The 18,494-nt window shown below is 41.6% G+C and overlaps 1 protein-coding gene across 2 annotated transcripts; it reads left to right on the top strand.

Moving 5' to 3' along the window:
- The first annotated feature begins 206 nt into the window (after positions 1–206).
- Positions 207–17,750, top strand: CD28 (CD28 molecule). Of its 2 annotated transcripts, none has more exons than XM_065670139.1 (4): positions 207–350; positions 6,132–6,485; positions 6,742–6,860; positions 9,783–17,750. In XM_065670139.1, the coding sequence occupies exons 1-4, from the start codon at positions 296–298 to the stop codon at positions 9,921–9,923; spliced, it is 669 nt and encodes a 222-aa protein (XP_065526211.1). In that variant the 5' UTR covers positions 207–295; the 3' UTR covers positions 9,924–17,750. The 2 variants fall into 2 exon arrangements, with proteins under 2 accessions (XP_065526211.1, XP_065526209.1); XM_065670137.1 differs by having other exon boundaries at positions 209–350; positions 9,786–17,750.
- The last annotated feature ends 744 nt before the right edge of the window (positions 17,751–18,494 follow it).

Raw genomic sequence — 18,494 nt, 5'->3', positions numbered from 1 at the left:
CAAGAGTCTCTGTTTTGAATGTGGGCTTCCACTGACTTTCAGATGTTACTGAGCTTTGCTGAGGCAACATCCTAAAATCATCAAACAATTTAACTTCCTGTTCAAGCGTTGCCATCACAGTGGTTTCACTTGGCTGTGTATCATGTGCTGCGGAGGGAGGAGGAGAGAAGTTGTGTGAGCAACTGAGGGAGCAGCCTGGCCCCACAGGGAAGGAGGGCTGGTGGTACAAGGCCCTGGGAGACGTGACAGTGCCTGGAGGGGGTGGGGACAAAGCATCGGGCCCACCGTTAGCACCATGCTCTTGGGGATCCTCGTGGTGCTCTGCTTCATCCCCACTGCTGATGTAACAGGTAACAACCCCCCCACCCCATTTCAATCCTATCTGCTGATTTTCCTCATTGTGATGATCAGGGGAGAAAAGGACTAGAATAGCTTCAAATTGATTTGCAGAAATCATTCTGTGTTTGGATGAAAGGGAACAGACAGAGCATGCTGCTAAGACTGCATATGGAGCAACTTGATATTACTAAGAAGTTGATTTTTTCCTGCCACAAGTATCTTTGCAAGACAGGATCCAAGAGATTTCTTTTAATTTGATTTGTCTTTAGATGCATTTGGGAATTGCATGCATAGATAGAGGAGGGTTTATTTCACCTTTCCCCAGTTTTACAGATTTTGCTCACAAGTGCCTTCTCTTTAGGGGCAGGGAGGTTGAGCAGACCTGGTGCCAGTGCCTCTCTTGTGTCAGCCTCTCCACTACCCCAAGTCTTAGGTACAAAGCTCCAGGGCCCACTATGGCCCAGCTTGGTGTAATGGGCTGCAGCGCTGAGCCCACCCACATCTTCACAGAACTAGAAAATAAAAGGACCAAAAGCGGAGTTGCTTACTGAGCTCAAAAATGGGAGGATGGGGGTTGCTTTGTTTAAAAGTTTATTGTTATTCATGAGATATCTTGCTTCTTTCTGAGAAGATCTTTAACAACATAAAATATCTATTTGTGATTTTGAAATCCTGAGTCTTAGTGAATCTTCTGAATCTTCAGTTGTGGTGGCTGAGGGTATTTTGCCTTGCTGTTGTCTTGTTGATGCAGTGTTCGTATATTCAGAGTTAACAAGTCTTTCCAAGGGGTACATCAAAATGCAAAGCAAGGCAAGAGATGATGGCTTTTGCTAGGGTAATCTTGAGACAGACAATTTTTTAAACCACTGGCCTGCAAACTGTTATTATTGGGTGTTCTCCAAATATCAGTGTCTTGCATTTTACAGGGAAGTTGCAGATAGGAAAAAAATCTGTTTTCCAATCCAAAACTTTTCACATATAGAGCATCTTTAAAGGTTTGCTTTTTCTGATATGAGAGATACAATTGAATCTGTTTTTTCCTTATTTCTCCCTTACTGTTCTATAATTCTTTTCCTCAGTGAAGACATTGTAATTTGCATGACACCATGATCTACATTTGTTTAAGAGTTCATAGGCATTTTGTTTCTTCTTCTTTTCCCATGTTTATCATTCTGTGTTTGCAACATTCTAATTATTTCCACAATGGGCCCCTCGTTGTCAGAGAAGAAACTGATTCCAGGAAGGGACAAGTATCAGCAATGAGTTAAACAGTTTGACCTCTCTCCCTTTTTTGTTGGCTAAATAATTACCTTGCTAGAGCGTGTAAGAGAGGCAGGTAGATCTAGTTGCCTGTCCCATGAATTTCGTGAAATGAGTAGTGTCAGTGGGTTCCCACTCCAGTGTATCACGGATTACCTCATCGTTTTTCTATCTGCATAACCTTCTGGCTTACGGTCTCTGGGTGTTAAAATCAACCTCTAACCCACTAAGGTTACCAGCATGCAGAAGATGTATGAGGTGAGGTTAGCCAAGATTAAGGTGACATCAACCAATTCTTGTTTAAAAAAACCAAAATCACAAATTGACAAGAAACCCCCTGTGTTCACACTGGGTTTTTTCTTGTCAGTTTGCAACAAGTGTCAACTGGGCTTTGTGCAGTACTAAGTTTCTTGCAGTATTCACACCAGTGTAGGAAAGATTAGCAGAAAACAAGTCTATAATGGCTACAAGGGGAAGCTCCCTCCAGCTGCACATTATACACATAGCTGAGTGACCAAAAAACAAAGTAAAAGAGAAAGACCCGCATACCTGGGAAAGAGAAGTTAAAGTAATTACTCAACAGACCAGCAGCAGCACAACTGGAATACCTCACAGCTATGTGTCTTTCTGTTTGTGGATTAAATAAACTCCTTTCATGTTTTCCCCTGCCACCCCAGCAACTTATCTGGGCCATATTTTTTACTTTACTTATAGAAATCCCAACTTATCGCAGATTCCTTGCTCTGGCAAAAAGCTCCTTGAAGTCAATTGGCATGGAAAAGAAAGAAAGGAGAGTACAAAATATTTTTAGCAGCATCTTTTTTCCAATAGCTGATGATGATTCACGGAAAGTTCTGGAAAAAAAACCCTCAAAATAGTCATTTTCCGTACTTGTCGACTCTATTTCACTTTCTTGGCAAATAAAAAAAGAAGAAAAAAAGGCAAAGAAGTTTTGCTTATATCAGGGGTGCGTGATTAACGAGTTGGAATTTTATGGATATTATCTGTGGATGGCACTTTTTTTTCATGATGCAAAACCTCCTCACGTGTCCAGCATGACAAATGAGGTATAAAAAAGCTTAGCAAACATTTTGAGATCTCACACACCATTGCATACAAACAGTACGGTCCTGGGAAACGTGTAGCCTGTGTACACTGACTTAAATGATATTACAGTTTTAGACTTCATAGCTTTTTGAAACTGGCAATGGTTTTTCATAAGTGCCATCTTCTTGGCTGGGTAAGGCCAAGATACAGATATTTATTACTATGCAGCATGACTGAACACAGCTCTGGAAATGGCGATCATAGCCCTATTTAGGGGAAAGCATACACCAAAGGAAACACATACTAAATGTTTCAAAGTTTCACCATTTTAATAAACCCAAAGTGACACTTACAAGAAAAAGTATGTAGGCAAAAGCAGTCTCAGCCCATCTTTGCTCAGAATGGTCCAGATCCAACTAAGAATATAATCAAATCCTATTCAGATCACAAGTGAAGTAAGGGATGTCTGGTCTTACTTTGTCTTATCCATGAAACTAATACACATTTTGGCATGATTTGATTTCTCCAATTCAAAAAAACCCCAAGCCTGGAGGAGGAAGCAGGCCACTCTAACACTCCTGTGTGCAGTAAGCCTGCCTTGCCCCTGCTGGCATTGCAGCACAACTGATTCACGTGGTGCTGATTAGTTCCTACAAATGAAAACCAAAAGATCTTCCTCAATCAATTTAGACTTGAACTAGTAGAGCCACTTTGTGAAAACAGATTTGAGTTCTTAGCTTAAATCCTGTGGGAGCAGTCTTCATTTGAAGTCTTCACAAATACACTTTTTCCCAGTGCTGAGCCATGCTGCATCCCAACATCAGCAGCATGGGGACAGGTTATCAACACACAGCCTGCATGTCAATGCTAACAGACCGGACCAAAACCCCAGGAGGTGGAAATAAGTTGAAAGAACTTACTATTTTAGGTAGGTGTATAAAAAGAGACTGGTTGCAAATTAGCACAGTATTATGACAGGGACATAAATAGCCCAAAACTGTAGCCAAATAGTGAATCTCAAGGCATGAAGCTAGGTACTAAACATCAGGATTCCATATTAGCTGACAACGGCAAAAGGTGGTGGGAAGTTGTTGAGGTCTGCAGATGAGTCTAAAATAACTTTTGAAGGTGGTCCCTCAGGGATGAGATTTTAGTGCTCTTTGTCCTTCCTTTGGGCATAGTGAATATCTAAACAGGCTGAGCAATAAACATCCATTAGTTTTCTATAAGTACTGGCAGCAAAAAACAGGCAAGCATTTTTCTGAAGTATAATGCTTCTTCAAGTGTCTGTTCCAGGATGCTTATTCTGGTTGTAAACTCTGTTACAGGGATTGAATACACCTTCAGAAGATACCTTTTTTGTCTCAGTCAGGGTTGTACTGGTGGGCACTATCGCAGTGCAAATCAGAATAACTGTCTCGAGCGAGATGTGTAGAATTCTGCTGTGCTAAAGGCAGAACAGTTCTATTGCAGACGAGTACATTGCCACTTAGGCTAAAGATCAATTTTCTGGCCAACAAAAATATGATGAAATACCTTGTCTAAAGGGGTGGAATCCAAACCTCCCCCTCTTTACTCATGCCTTATAAGCTCATGTGAGAGCTTTTGTTGGAAAATGCTGATTCGATGAAACCAAAATGTTTTGTTGAAATGTCTTCATTTCAATGAAAATTCACCACAGGCAGTAGCTCAAGTAGAAACCTGCCTTGGTTGTTATTACTCAGTTACTGCTCAGTTCCAGAATTCCAAGATCTGTGCTTTTTTCTGCTGGAAAGCCTGGAAATACTCATCCTTCATCAAAACAAGAAGTTTCATAGTGTTTGGGTTCCCTGCAAACATGGGAGTTCAGAGCTGTAATGAGCCCTGCTCAACCCCACATGCTAACTACGTTGAACAAAGAAACAAGAAAATTAGACTACAGTCTTTCTTTGATAAATCTGAGGCAGTAGAGCATTCCCTGTCTCATGGCTTCCGGCTCTCATGAGTAGAAAAGGATGGTAAACAAGACTTTCAGTGAGAAAATGAACAACTTCAGCAGTTTCATGGGTTGGGCTGATAACTAGAGAACCCGCTAGCAGTGGGTTGTTTTTACTGCCCACACCCTATCACCAGTCTTGGCCATCTCATGCATCTCTGTGTTTACTTTACTCCCTGGATCACATTCATCCCAAAGGAGTATCCTGTGCAAAAGGCTGGGGTACTCCATCTTCTTGTGTAGGTATAAACACACTAAATGTAGCTTTCTGGTCCTAAATATTGCTAAACATGATAAAATACTTGTTTTCTGGGCATTCTGGATCTGACCTCCTTCTCATTCATTTCCCTTACCAGCCTTTTCTTAAGTCTCATCACATGGATTAATTAGAAAGAATATAGTTTTTGCAGCAGATTTTCAGGACAAGAGATACAATTGTAATTCTCACAATCACAGCAATTCTCAGGGATCTATAAACGGCTACTAAGACCTCATGTGAGTTGAGCTTGCATGAAGAGTTACATAATCATATACACACACAAAAGGGCTGTCCTCAGTTCTGGCAAGTTCCTAGCCTGAAAGCTAGAACTCCCTTCCTCTTACTTACAGGTCACCATTTGAAAAGTTGGCCTTATTTGTACAGGATGACTTCTCTCAGAAGAAGTTCTTTCTGCATAGTCCTTGCAGTGTTTCATTGTTTGGCATGTAGTAGCACAGAGGTCTATAGGTTGGAAAACATTTCCTGTTTATGTATTAGTCTGGTCAATTCAAATTGAATTATACCTTCATGTGATGCTTTTCTGCAGGCCATTCAAGTGCTAAGTGCCAATGCAGCATCAAATTAGTCAGCTCCTGAGTCCTTTGAGAGATTAAGAATCTACTACAGCTGCTAGCTAGAGAAATGACTTATTTTACATTAAAATGACAGTAGTTCATGCTTTCAGTGCTCATTGTCCAAGGCCCAAACCCTTGAAATGGTTCAGCAAATCCACCTGCAAACTCTTCAAGTCTGTCATATTATTAAAACCCAAGTGTATAAATTATATTCTCTTATCTGACTGCTAAACTCAGCATTTAATTCACAGTATTTTCACTCCATAATGTCTCCTGGGAAACTGCCTGCTAAGGAAAGGGTAGACTAAGGTGGCCTTGTAAGTATACACATGCACACACATTGCAGAATAGCCTTCTGAGCCCTGACGTTAAGTCTTTATCACACGGGCCATTTTCTGTACCAGTGTTCTGATTTTGAAGAAACACACTCTTGAGTTCACACTCTCCCCTAGTGAGTATGTAGTTGTTTATTTAAAGGGGAATTGTAGCAATAAGAGCTCCTGTGAGAAACTGCTTCTGCAACTTGGTGGTTATGTACCCTGGTAGGAAGTGTCAGCAAAGGAGACAAGTTGTGGATAAGAGTTGCATGGGAGGATGTGTGGCTTTGAAGTGTTTCTGTATCTCATGCAGTATTTTATAAATAAGAGTTTTTCTCACTTTCTCCTCTTTCTTCCAGAAAACAAGATTTTAGTAGATCAGAGTCCTTTGCTCACTGTAGCTCACAAAAATGCAACTCTAGTCTGCAATTACACATACAATGGAACAGGAAAGGAGTTTCGAGCTTCACTGCACAAAGGAACAGACAGAGCAGTTGAAGTTTGCTTTATTTTATGGAACACGACCAAAATCAGCAGTAATTCAAACAAAGAATTCAACTGTGAGGGGATTCATGATAAAGACAAAGTCATCTTCAATCTCTGGAATATGAGTGTCAACCAAACTGACATTTACTTCTGCAAAATTGAGGCCATGTATCCACCCCCATATGTCTACAATGAGAAGAGCAATGGGACGGTCATTCATGTGAAAGGTAAGCTGAGAACTCTCTGTAGGCCAGTATTCTCCCTATACACACTCCCTACATGATGGCTTAATGCGGTTTGTTTCCTTTAAAAAAAAAGAAGTTGGGTTGCCTGGTAAAACTATATTACTGCTCCAGATGTCCTGAAGAAGACATCTTAAATGATGATTAACACAAATAGTTCATTGGAACAAGGAGTAAATAAGCAAAGATTGAGGGGGTTGCTTTCACGTACTTAAAGTTTCCTTTGTTCTTTTCCTTGAAGAGACACCCATGCAAATACAAGAGCCTCAGTCTGCAATTCCTTTGTGGACTATGGTGGCAGTGACTGGAGTTCTTGCTTTCTACAGTATGCTGATAACCGCAGCTTTTGTTAACTACTGGGTAAGAAACTACTGTTTTCCTTTGCTCTATGTGTTCTTTGTCCTAGTTCATTTTTCAGGCTATACTTGCTGTGCTTACCACAAACTCACTGATACCCCTCACCTCAGGATCACAGTGCTGCTTCACCCCCGCTATATGTGCACACCCATGCTACACCCCAAAAGAGCTGAAACACCAGATGCTGTCCAGGTGGGCAGTCAGGCCTCTGTGGTAGAGTGCTAAAGCAAATAGTAATGCCATAATGTTGCCAGTGCCTAGCACACCAGCAACACTGGGACACAGTCTCTAGCTCTGCCAATTGTCTGTGTCAAGGAAATCTAGCACTACAAGCATTCCCGGAAAAAACCTTTGAACCTAGGCTGAGAGAAGGAGCTCACCTACAGTAAAACTATCTTAGGGAATGCTCAGTTAGCCCAAGGCCATCTGCACTGATGCCTTGTGCCTATCCACCAATTCCCTCAAGTACGTGATATTTCTAGCAGCTTGGCTGCAAGCGAATAGGAGCACTGTGATCTCAGTAGTCCCTCATCTGCCTCTGTACGTTAATGCTAAGAAAGCTGAGACAGTCTTATGGCTCATTATTTTTGCTTTCTAATCTCTCTGGAGAGTTGGCTGGCCCAGTCCACATCCAGTTCTGCCTGATGTAGTACAGAGAGAGATGTGATGGAGAGGCAGCAGCAGGACATCTTCCTAGGCAAGTCTTAGGACTGTGATCTCCCAGAGCTGATTTACACTAGTTACTCCATGTGGAAAAGACTTCAACAATGATCATAGAGAGCTATGTTCCTTGTGTCCTTTCTCCTGCATCTTTGTCATTAAACAGGAATTATCAGTACATTAGGAGGTAGCTTGTAAAAGGGGCCCAGAGTCCCTGAGAGGTTGTGTGTGTACAGAAAGCCATTCTCACTGCTGGTTGAATCTTGAGATCTATTAAGTGTTTCACAAAAATATGCTTGTTCAATATATAACTATTTCTGATGGAAAACATCAGATGGGGCATTGCCATAGGAAAATGCAGAGGCAGGTCCTTCTTTGTGCCTTACTGTGGAGGCTGACTCCTAGGAGAGTTGAGAGGATTACAGCAAACAGCTGATGGTGTTACAATGCTGTGCTACAGTGGCTGTGCCTGATGAGACACTGTAGGTTCAAATCCATCACTTACAGTTTGAACCATTCTCTGCTATATTCATTTGGTACCTAATGGCTACACACTTTGCTACTAACATGTCTGCCCCCAGCAAGAGTGGCAAGGCTGCACTGTGATGTGTGCCATTCGCTGCATCAGTTTTTACCTGCTGCTCTCTCTGCTGGAGGTATTCTCCTGATAATATGTACTCTGAGCACGGATATATTTAGTGTGTTGCTGAATATAAATACAGCTGCCTAGAAGACATTGTGAATTGGGAAAAAAATACTCCTAAAATATGATACTTCACAGCCACAGCAAGCCTGTTTCACCTGAGTTCCTGAAAGCAGCTAAAGATTCGTCTATTTATGTACAGTTCTGCTTTCCCTGGAGAGAAAGGCTGCTTTCCTCTCCAGAAGCAGCAGTCTTTGATCCTGTGACAGTCCAGCATTCATTCATGCTAGCAAAATGTCTTTCTCCCATGCAAAATTGCCTTTTAGGTGAATTAATATATTATGGAGTTGAGCACATACAAGTAAAGCTTTTGTATCTACTGATACATACATCACCTGCATTGTGTGACTTAAACAGCATGTAACTTACAGTGAACCCCTTGCATATGTATATGATTAATATAAAAAAAGCTTAAAATGTTTCATAGTAACTGCCCTACTCTATATGTACAGCATAACTCAGCCACCAGATTTTCTAATACAAAGCTCCTCCAATTCTGCAGCATTACAAGCATATTGCAGCATATGCAAATATTTATGTACCTAAGAAGGAAACGTCAGTATAAAGGAGATTTACAAAAGAAGGTATAATCAGTATTAACAAAAAAAGCAAGGAAGCACTTTACCTAGCCCCTGATCAATAAAGCCTTCAGCTACACAAAAACACCAACCTTACACACAGCCTGCAGCAGTCAGAGGCTCAACTGCTGCTGTAGCCACAAACTTCCTCTATGATTACAGGCAAATTATTTCACCTGTCTTCTGCTACTTGTATTTCTGAGACAGATGATGCCCCCTTGTCTCACAGGGGCATTATATAGCAGGAATTTAACAGTAGAAATGAGATTTTTTAAGGCTCAGATAGTGATACAAATGAAAGATTAACATCAGCTCTGATTCTTTTGCACCTCAAAGGAAGGCTTAGAACAATAAAGGCACTGCATGATACTTCTGTAAATGGTAGGCAAACCATGATACACATAGCCTAGGCTGATTTTTCCTGCTTGTGTTTGAGTTAAGCTGATTTCCTTTTTCCTCCTAATAAAGGAGGACAGCCTTCACTGTTCAGGCTGTATTGCTTCTGCTGAGTCACTTCACAGCTGAGAATTGAGGGTGAGAAGCACCAGTTTGTATCCTTGATTTTCAACATTCCTTTACCTGGAAAACTAACACTGTAAATCTCTTGGCAGATAAGCTGGAGACGTACACTCAGGTTGGGCAAACCCCATAGATGATTTTATAAGAATATGTGTTCCAATCTTTCTGTAAATGCTCTTAAACCTGAGGCTGCCTAATAAGTATGTCTGCTTCCCTGAATCAGGACCTAAGGTCAGAACTGTCAGTAATTAATATGAGAGTTGGGTGAGACGATTTGTTAATTCAAAGAAGGAAAAATTAATTAAATCCATTACTAACTTCTCTCAGGTCTTCTTAATATTCAACCCCCCTCTGTTCAAAGGATCCCTGTTCCCCTTCTTCATTTCCCTTTTCAAGTGCTCACCCCAGGTGGGACAGACTAATTGCAGAAATGTTTTCACACTTCTCTTCACCATTTTCCCACAGCAGAAATCCAAAAAGAATCTGTACCATCAGAGTGACTACATGAACATGACTCCCCGGCACCCACCGTACCAGAAGAACAAGGGTTACCCATCCTATGCACCAACACGAGACTACACTGCATATCGGTCCTGGCAGCCGTGATACTCATCAGCTGACCTACTAGTGGCCTTGGGTGCTTCTAGGCAGTCACTTGCTCTTGGACATGGAAGGACAGCCTCTCATTTTCTCATCATGTTTGTTGTTATTGATCATGGATAACTACACCACAGCAAGTATTGGCTAAACTTTGATATAATATGCTAAAAGAAAAACAAACAAACAAACATAAAACCGAGGGGGAAGTTAAAAGGACTGTTTTCCATGGTGGCTGAAAATGAGATACAACTTGTGATGAGGTTTGTCAGTGGATAAGACAGAAAGATGGAATCAGAACTCAGAGCTGGTCTGCTCCTAACACTTGTGGTTTTGCCTAGCTGTTAGGAGACCCAGAACTTCTGACCTTTTCCAATAACTGCTGCGTTAGATTTAACCCTTAGTTTCCTTTCCTGTATGTCTAATCCTCAGAAACCCTTGTTAAATATGGCAAAATGTAAAAAAAATTGTATTTTCTTCCCTACAAGACCAGGGCACAGTCTGAACTTCAAAACACATGCTAGAAAGAAAGACAGAAAACTCATCCAAGCTATTAGGCTGTGGCACAAATGGGCTACCAGGACAGATCAAGCTGACAGAAAACTACTAAACCTTCAGTATGTGACTCCTTAGGTTGGATACTTTGCCATAAGGCCATTTGAAGTCGTGACCAAACAAATCCACAGAGTGAGAAAGTAATCAACCTGGAAACAAAATAAAGACAATCAGGAGAGGAAGAAAGATCTGTTGCCATCATGAAGAACCCCATTTCTGTTTTGTTTGCCTCCTACAACGAGGGAACAGAAAGTCATATGGGAAGCATTAGAAGACACAGAGGTCAGATTTGGAGGAGAGCTTTACTTCCTTTTTTAGTTTTTGTTTCTATCCAGAAGGCATTCTGCTGAGTTCTCCTGCAAACACGTGCACATCTTCCAGCACCTAGGCTGTACCGGAGTTCTGCTGAAGATCTGGGTCCAGTCATGAGCAACTAATGATCACGTGAATTTTTTTGCCATAAGCACCCAAGGTTTTGGGTTGTGAGAGGGTACTTAATTCCCACCATTGTGAATCAGAACTGCAAGTGCTCAGCCACCTGCAGGGACTGCTCTGGGCACTTCAAGGAACTTTTTGTTGACTGGAAGCTACCTTTCTATCTAAAGATGTTCTTCAGGAAAGCTCCATGCTGGATTAGGACAAAGTTTTCAGCAAAATCTGCTTCATCCTTTCAGTTAAGCATGTTTACATTAGTAAGACATCCTAAATTGTGATTGGGGTTGTCTTGGCATAACACCCATTTTCACACTGAGGAGCTGAGGTTTATTTTATAGTGACTAATATATAAATAATTAAATGAAAAATAAATCATATTTCCATCTTGAAATAAAATTAGGATTGTGCAACATTCCCTTTCCTCCAAATTGGGAGAAGCAGATTCTTTCCCTGTTTGGAGGGACATTACAAAAGGAGAGATGTGGAAGTGTGGCAACAACCTGCTTTGATACCTTAACCCAAGAAAAAACTTTGGCACTTCCAAACGCAAAGTTTTATGTGAGTTTGCTGACTGAGCCCCACACCACAAACCATGTTACTGAAGGGTGCTACGCCACCTCTATGCAGCAGTGACTTGCCTGAGCACTCACTGCCATGAGGCAGTGCTGTGTGTTTGGTATGGGACTGTGGTCTTGGACCCAGCAGGCCCTGAGAGCACTCCTCTGGGTCAGTTCAGCAAACCCAAAAGGTTATGATTAGGCTGAAGAAATTAAAACCAGTCTTTTCATATGTTTCTTCTCCTTTCCCCTTGCCACATGCACAAACCCTCCAAGACTGACATTTTTTCCACATAAACTTTAAACCCCCTACTGTGCCTTTGTACCACAGCTAAGGCAGCAAGGTGCAGGTGCAGGGGGCAGAGGGGGATGAGCCAGACAGGACCCATGTCAATCCCTGTATGGTCCCAGCTTGGCTGTCCTTGCTGGCACTGACTGGGGGAATGCTAATGCCTTGCCACCTTCCTCCTCACTTGGAGGGGAGATGTGGATGATCCTGTGCCAGGGGCATCCAGCCACTTCTGGTAGAGAGCAGCAGGCTTTGTGCAGTCCTCTGACAGGGTAAGGCACTGTCTCATCAGTCTCCATGCCATCTACCAGAGCTGTCATTGTATAACCCAACATTAACAACTGCTCTGATTACAATGAGCTGTGAAAAATCACATCTTCTAGTGCAAATATAAGGCGAGATGGCAAATGTGTGTCAAAAGCATAAAACAGAGTAAATGTTCTCTATTTAAACTTCATGTATATATTTTTAGATACAGATGTTTCTATTTCATTATATCTATATTCCTTAGAGTATTATTATATTTTTTGTAATCTTGTTTTAAAATTATTAAATAGATACAGTAAATTAAATCCTGAATAAATGCATTGGGCCTGAGGCTAGTCAGAGAAAACTATTACTTTCTAAAGCAAATATTGGTGTAATTTGCTTTCCTTTCCCTAACAAACACTTTTGTAATTTCCATATCTAAAGCATACTGATAGCTCCCAGGACATGATACTGGAAAGTAAGTCCTGGAATATCTGGAACAACTATTAATTCATTTGACTGACCAAAAAGAAAGAGAGATACATCCTAGACATATAATGAAACAAATGTGAAGAATCAGGACAGGAGAGGCCCCAGCACTGCGTAAAAGTGGACATTGCTGTTATATTAAAGAACTGCAGGGACACAGATTACAGACTGTTGGAGATGAGATACCAGTAAATACCTTTTACCCACCACTGTAAGGGACCAAATGAAAGTGTTTGCAGAGAAGCAAGCCAGTTAAGCCTGGAGTCTGGCTCTGCATGTGGATTAGCATATATGACAAACAGAACAATCCTAATTTATTCCATCTGGTTTTAGGCAATGCATAACATGCCAGGACAGCCCTGGCCCTCCCTGGCCCTGCCTTTGGGGACTATATACTGTTTACAGGATGATGTAAAGAGAAACCTCCCTCTGTTGCAACTCTGAACTTGGAAATTGGCCCTTATGGAGGACAGCAAGAGATCAATAGGGTTTTCTGCCTTGCACACAGGTCTTAATTCAAATGCAAATATAGTCCTGCCAAACAGTGATTTAATTTTTCATCCTCCTTCCCTCCACTTCTGGATCTCAGTGTCAAATGAACATCTGATATGCAGTCATCATATCTGAATGGCAATCAACATATGTTGCAAGGGGTCAACCACGGGTTGTGCTGCTCCAGCCCCCTGCATGCTGATTCCTGTTCTGCATGTATCCAGCACAGTACAAAACAACAGCCTGTCTCTTCCATGCTTCCAGGAACCAAGCCCCTAGGACACAAATGCTGAGGAGTTATCTTTGCAGTATCTTGAACCTTCACCACTGGGGCTGTCAGGGTTGCCAAAGCCAAAAGTCTTGGATATTCCTTCTAGTTTGAATACCCCAAATTCCAAAATCCTTCTCCTGCACGAGAGTTTTTGAAAATGCCTCTTCTTTCTTCTGCAGATGTAAACATGGACCCTGCATGTCTGTCGAGCAACATCACATCTTCCTTCTTTGCATATCATCTCTTTTCATCTCAGAATGATTGCAGACTCAGCAGTTCAAGAACCCACCAATTTGTTAACCTTTAACACCACTGTGCAGCCTTCCACTGTACCCCTGACTAGTTATTTGCTTCACAAAAGCTGTCTTGTATGCCACATTCCTATTCAGTTTGGGGTAAGGAGTTGCCACAGGAGATTGGAGCCATGTGGTGACTGGATAGGTGCATATTTTCTGTTTCAAGGATTTGGGGGTCGGTGATTGGATAGGTGCATATTTTCTGTTTCAAGGATTTGGGGGTCTTTCATCCCTTTGATTTTCCCCATAATCTTCAGATTTTCAGTCGTGCCAAACAACCACGTGGGAATCCCACACACCACGTGCTTCCCACAGTGCATTTAATTTCTGCATGTTTAATTTCCTGTACATAGCAGGCTTTTGGCTATTGCCATGTTCATTATACCTGCAGACATGCCCTGACAGCAGAAGCAACTTTGGCTCCTGATGGTATGTTTGATAATAATAAATAACACAGTACAAAAAGCTTGAACCTTAGGAGCACACAAGCAAAGGCTTCAGTGCTAAAGATCAAATCTTTCCGCTTTCGGCAAGGCTTTTGCTGTATGACTGGAAAACACTTTATTCAAGATGAATCACAGACCAAGGCATAATTTTGTTAGTCACTCACACTAACCAGAAAACAGGTATGGGTAATGAGTACAACATCAGCTTTCTTAAGGTCCAATAAAGAGTGGGAAAGGCTGCGAACAGCGCTAGGCTGTAATTTGTAGCTAAAGTCAGTGTCTGTAAGTGGCTCTGAGAGGGAAACATTACTAGCTGCTTATCTTGATGCAAATAGATTGTTCTTCACAATTAGGTGCTTTTGTTAGAGCATCACATTACAGTATGTTACTATTCCAGCCTCAGGGGCATGCAGATATTCTAATGTGGCCAATTTGGCTGAGAAAGTATCAGGAGGCTGCCAATTTTATACAAACCCGTTTGCAAAGAGACAAAAAGTTGAATGGTCTCAAATTCGTGGTGGGTTTCTCTGGTTTTGCTTTTAAACTGGATCTCCAAGATCAAGGCACTGGTTCTCACTTCATTTTTCCTCTTTATACTCTTTCTGTTGTTGTTAAAAAAAAAAAAAAAAAGAAAAAGTAACTTTATTTTCAGGACCCATAAACCCACCAGGAGCACTTCAGTTTTGGGAAGTGTCTGTGTCTCATTGATCTAACAACTGAAATTACAGGGAATTTTCAAATGCCACAGTTTTCCTAGCCATTACATCATTATGCGGCCACATCATTCCTTTTCCTCCCTGGCTTTTTATTCCATCAAGAGAACTATTCTGGGTCAAGTTGAAATGTTTTCACGGTCTGGAACAACTCTAGTTTTTTAGTCAGGAAAAATTACTCCCTAACCAGCAAAAACAAAGACACAAACAAGCAATTTGTAACAGTGCAGTTCTGTGGAAATTAACATAGTGGTTTCGGTCTGGTAGGAGGATCAAATGGCCTTTTTACAAAATCATTTTGCTCTAAAGTAAAGAAGCTTAAGAAATTACATACTGAAGTACCTTAAAAGAAAAGACATCAGGTTGCAAAATCAAGAAATCAAAGGCAGGAAATGCCAGAAGGAAGCTTTCCCATCCAGCCTCTCTTCTGCCCCCTTGTGTGACCGGAGTGGCTCTTTAATTACAATTGCATTCTTTGCCTGCCTGCAGCGACTTTGCCTTCTAATCCGAGCATACACGGCTCAGAGACGCTGGTCCACTCCCTTGCAGGAAGCTGCAGCAAGGGCTGCAGTAAGAGGCTTCAGGTATTGTCAGGGTAGGTGCTTAGGTGTCAACACTGCATGTAGAGAGTCTGAGTGACATTTCAAGCCCCTCATATGGAGGGCTGTAGCAGGACACAGCCATCAATCAGGCTAACTTAGATAACAGCTAAAGTAATGGCCAACAGCCCTGTCAGTGCCCCATTGAGTTAAATCACTGTTGTGAGTCAGAATGAACTAATTTTCCTCCTATGCTTGCTGCCTGTGACAGCCTTTAGGCTACTTTAATCTTCAAATACCAGTGGTCAAAGATGAGAGCTGTTTGTTTGGGGTTTTTTTATCTCATGATAATGATGAAGTAGGCTGCTTGCATTTCTTCCTGGGCTTCTCAGCCTTCCCCAGCCAAATCAAAACTGGCTGGAGAAAGGGTTTCTGTTTGCATAGCTCATTAGATCCTGAGGCATAGGAACAGAAGCTGAAGTCCAGGGCAGAAAGTCTCCTTTGGGAGCATTATCCCATGTAGCTTTTTCTCTCATTAGCAGAACACTGAAGTAATGCCAGTGCTTTATTTTGACAGCAACCAAAAAGTATGAGACCATGAAGATACAGAATTGGACAGCAAGGGAGCAACCTCTCTATGCTGCAGACACACAAAGCTGACACTAGTCAAGTCCAGCCCTGTGATGGAGCAATCCAGCACTAAGAATGGGAGAAGCAAAAGGGGTTAAAGGAGAAACCACTCTGAAACCACTTTAGTGAAACTCTGGAACAGTCCCTCAGGGAATGGAAATGAACAAACCAGCTGTAGGGTGCATGACACTAGGCAGACTTCTGCCTCTCCCTGGCCATATGCTACAAATAACAGTATTAAAAACACCCTAGCCCTTGCCTCCAGAAGTACTTTTTACTGCGTAGGCTGCTATGCATCAGTGAGGGACTAGCTGCATTGATGGTGGAAGCAAAGTTAGGTCCTGTGCGTGGACTTGGGTGCACTGCTGAGTCCCAGGAATCTCTGGAGATGAAAGCTGTAAATCATATTCAAAGGGAAATGGCCAAGGAAACTACAGCAGGCTGGAGAGGCAGGATGGATGAATGGTTGACTGCAGGAAAAGTGGAGCTAAGCCACTCCAGGCTCACCTCCAGCAGCTGAAGAAATGCATTAGTTTGGATGGCAGCTACAGTGAATTTCCTCCAATAAAAGCAACCCTTGGAATGATGAAGGATCTGTGGCTGTTTCCTGAGATTCAAGTCAAAACAACCATGCATATACACTTATCCAAACCCAAAAAAGATTAAAAAAAATAGCCTTATTTCTGCCTTTTCTTCTTTCTGAACTAAAGGATTATTTACAAATCCTACATTTAGCCTGCAGCATAAGGTTTTAAAATCAGAGTATTCCTTTCTTTTTACTCTTATTTTTTAACTTTCATTACGGAGTTTCTGTTGTAGTTGTGCAATCTGATTTCAAACCACTGAGGCAGAGAGGCAAAAGGAGGACCAGGATATAAGTGGAAGATACACATACTGCAGCTCAGCACTGTATGGCAGTACCCACACACTGTGAAAGAGAGTAGGCACAAAATGAAGTTCAAAGAGTCCATAGGCTACATAAGCAACTTAGTGATGAAATGTCAGTTAAAAACGAGCAGCAGAAAACCGCTCTGTTTTCCTATTGCTGTGGCTTTGCTTGGTGACGATGACATACAAAGATTAAGTGTAACTGCATGAGCTCCAGTTGTTTATCTCCTTTACTATCATCGCCAGTAAGTGAAGGAGATGTGTGGGTGTCACCTGCAAAAGAAGCTGCATTTCTGAGAGAAAAACATCTGCAGATCAGAGGAGGCAAATGGTCTTGTTTAATTCATGCACATCCAGTTTCCTTCCCATCACTAATCTGCTGTGCTGAATTTAGTCTCCTGGATTTATCTTTAGTATGCTGAGAGAGAGTGCAAGAGAGAGGAAGACAGAGGGACTTGAGTGATATCAAGTGCCCAGAATGACTGCAGACCACTGAGGTCATTTGTAAATCACTAAGATAGCCTGGCTCCTAGGGCATGGATTTTGATTTTCCCTCTGCTCTCTTCCCATCTGCTGAGCTATGGAGATTTGCGACAATAAAAGCTATCTGCTGTGCAATCACTTTACAGAAGAACGTTTTGTTCAGGCTGCTATTGAGGTATGCTAGCAGAAACTGGAAGCCTTAGGTCACCAGCTATGACATGAGTGTTAGTGTCTGTGTAGAAGGTGTAGAAGATGCGGTTCTCTCTGCTTGCATGTTTGTGTCTGTGACAAGAGTTAGCCTCTGCACACTGTTAAACATTACTTGTTGCATACGCTGCATAGGAATCACTATTTTAAGAAAGATTTAAATCAAAGGCATCTCCTACATTGGAACTACTGAGGAATGTTTTATGTATGGACATGAAAACAACGCTACACAGATGTAAGCTTTTGTCTTTTCTCCCCATCTTTATGTCTATATGCAAAAATCTAATAAATAAGAAAACAGTGGGGATATGTCTTGGATTGCACATCACGCACACCATGCTCACTGGGTCTAAGACATCTCTAGATTAAGGATGTCTGACTTAGCTGTGTGCTGACTTGCCTGGGTCAACTCACCAGCCTCTGAGATATAAGAAGTATCAGAAAAATGAAAAAGGACAAATTCAGAATATCTGAATTTAAAAGTAAGACTTTTCTCCACCTTCTATTTGTTGTAATTTGCTCTAGCCCTGGCTTTGAGATATATTCATAAGACTCTTCCTTTAATCACTAAGCCTAGTGAGAACCCTGATGACCATCCTTTTTTGACTGCAAAGAGTGGATTCCCTGTGACTCTGCTACAGCTGTTCTAGTCATCAATTAAGAGTGCATGTTGCACTCTTCTTACGCCCAGCTACAGCCCAAGCAAACCAAGGACCTGACTAATCCTTCACACTCACACACAAAATATGATATTCACCTTCCCCACTAAACAGACCTCTTTACAAAAATTAAATTCACTTGTTCTTGATTGCTGCCATAATGAGTGCTTGGTCAATAATGATTAATTCCTTGTTCATGCCAACAAATTCTTTTGTCCATTAACTGAGGGGAGGAACCCAGTTGATATTGTAATATCAGTTGTGTGCAACTTCCTGTGCGAGTGTCTTCTACCCTCCTGTAAATGCTGGCTTGCAATCTGGGTCAACAAACTAATTTTTAGCACTTTTTACTAGAGAACAAGAAAATATTGGAGCCAAAGAT

The sequence above is a fragment of the Lathamus discolor genome, chromosome 3, assembly GCF_037157495.1.
Source record: "Lathamus discolor isolate bLatDis1 chromosome 3, bLatDis1.hap1, whole genome shotgun sequence".
Lineage (NCBI taxonomy): Eukaryota > Metazoa > Chordata > Aves > Psittaciformes > Psittacidae > Lathamus > Lathamus discolor.
Note: the sequence above shows the minus strand (reverse complement) of the source record. Positions and strands in the feature narration are given on the sequence as shown.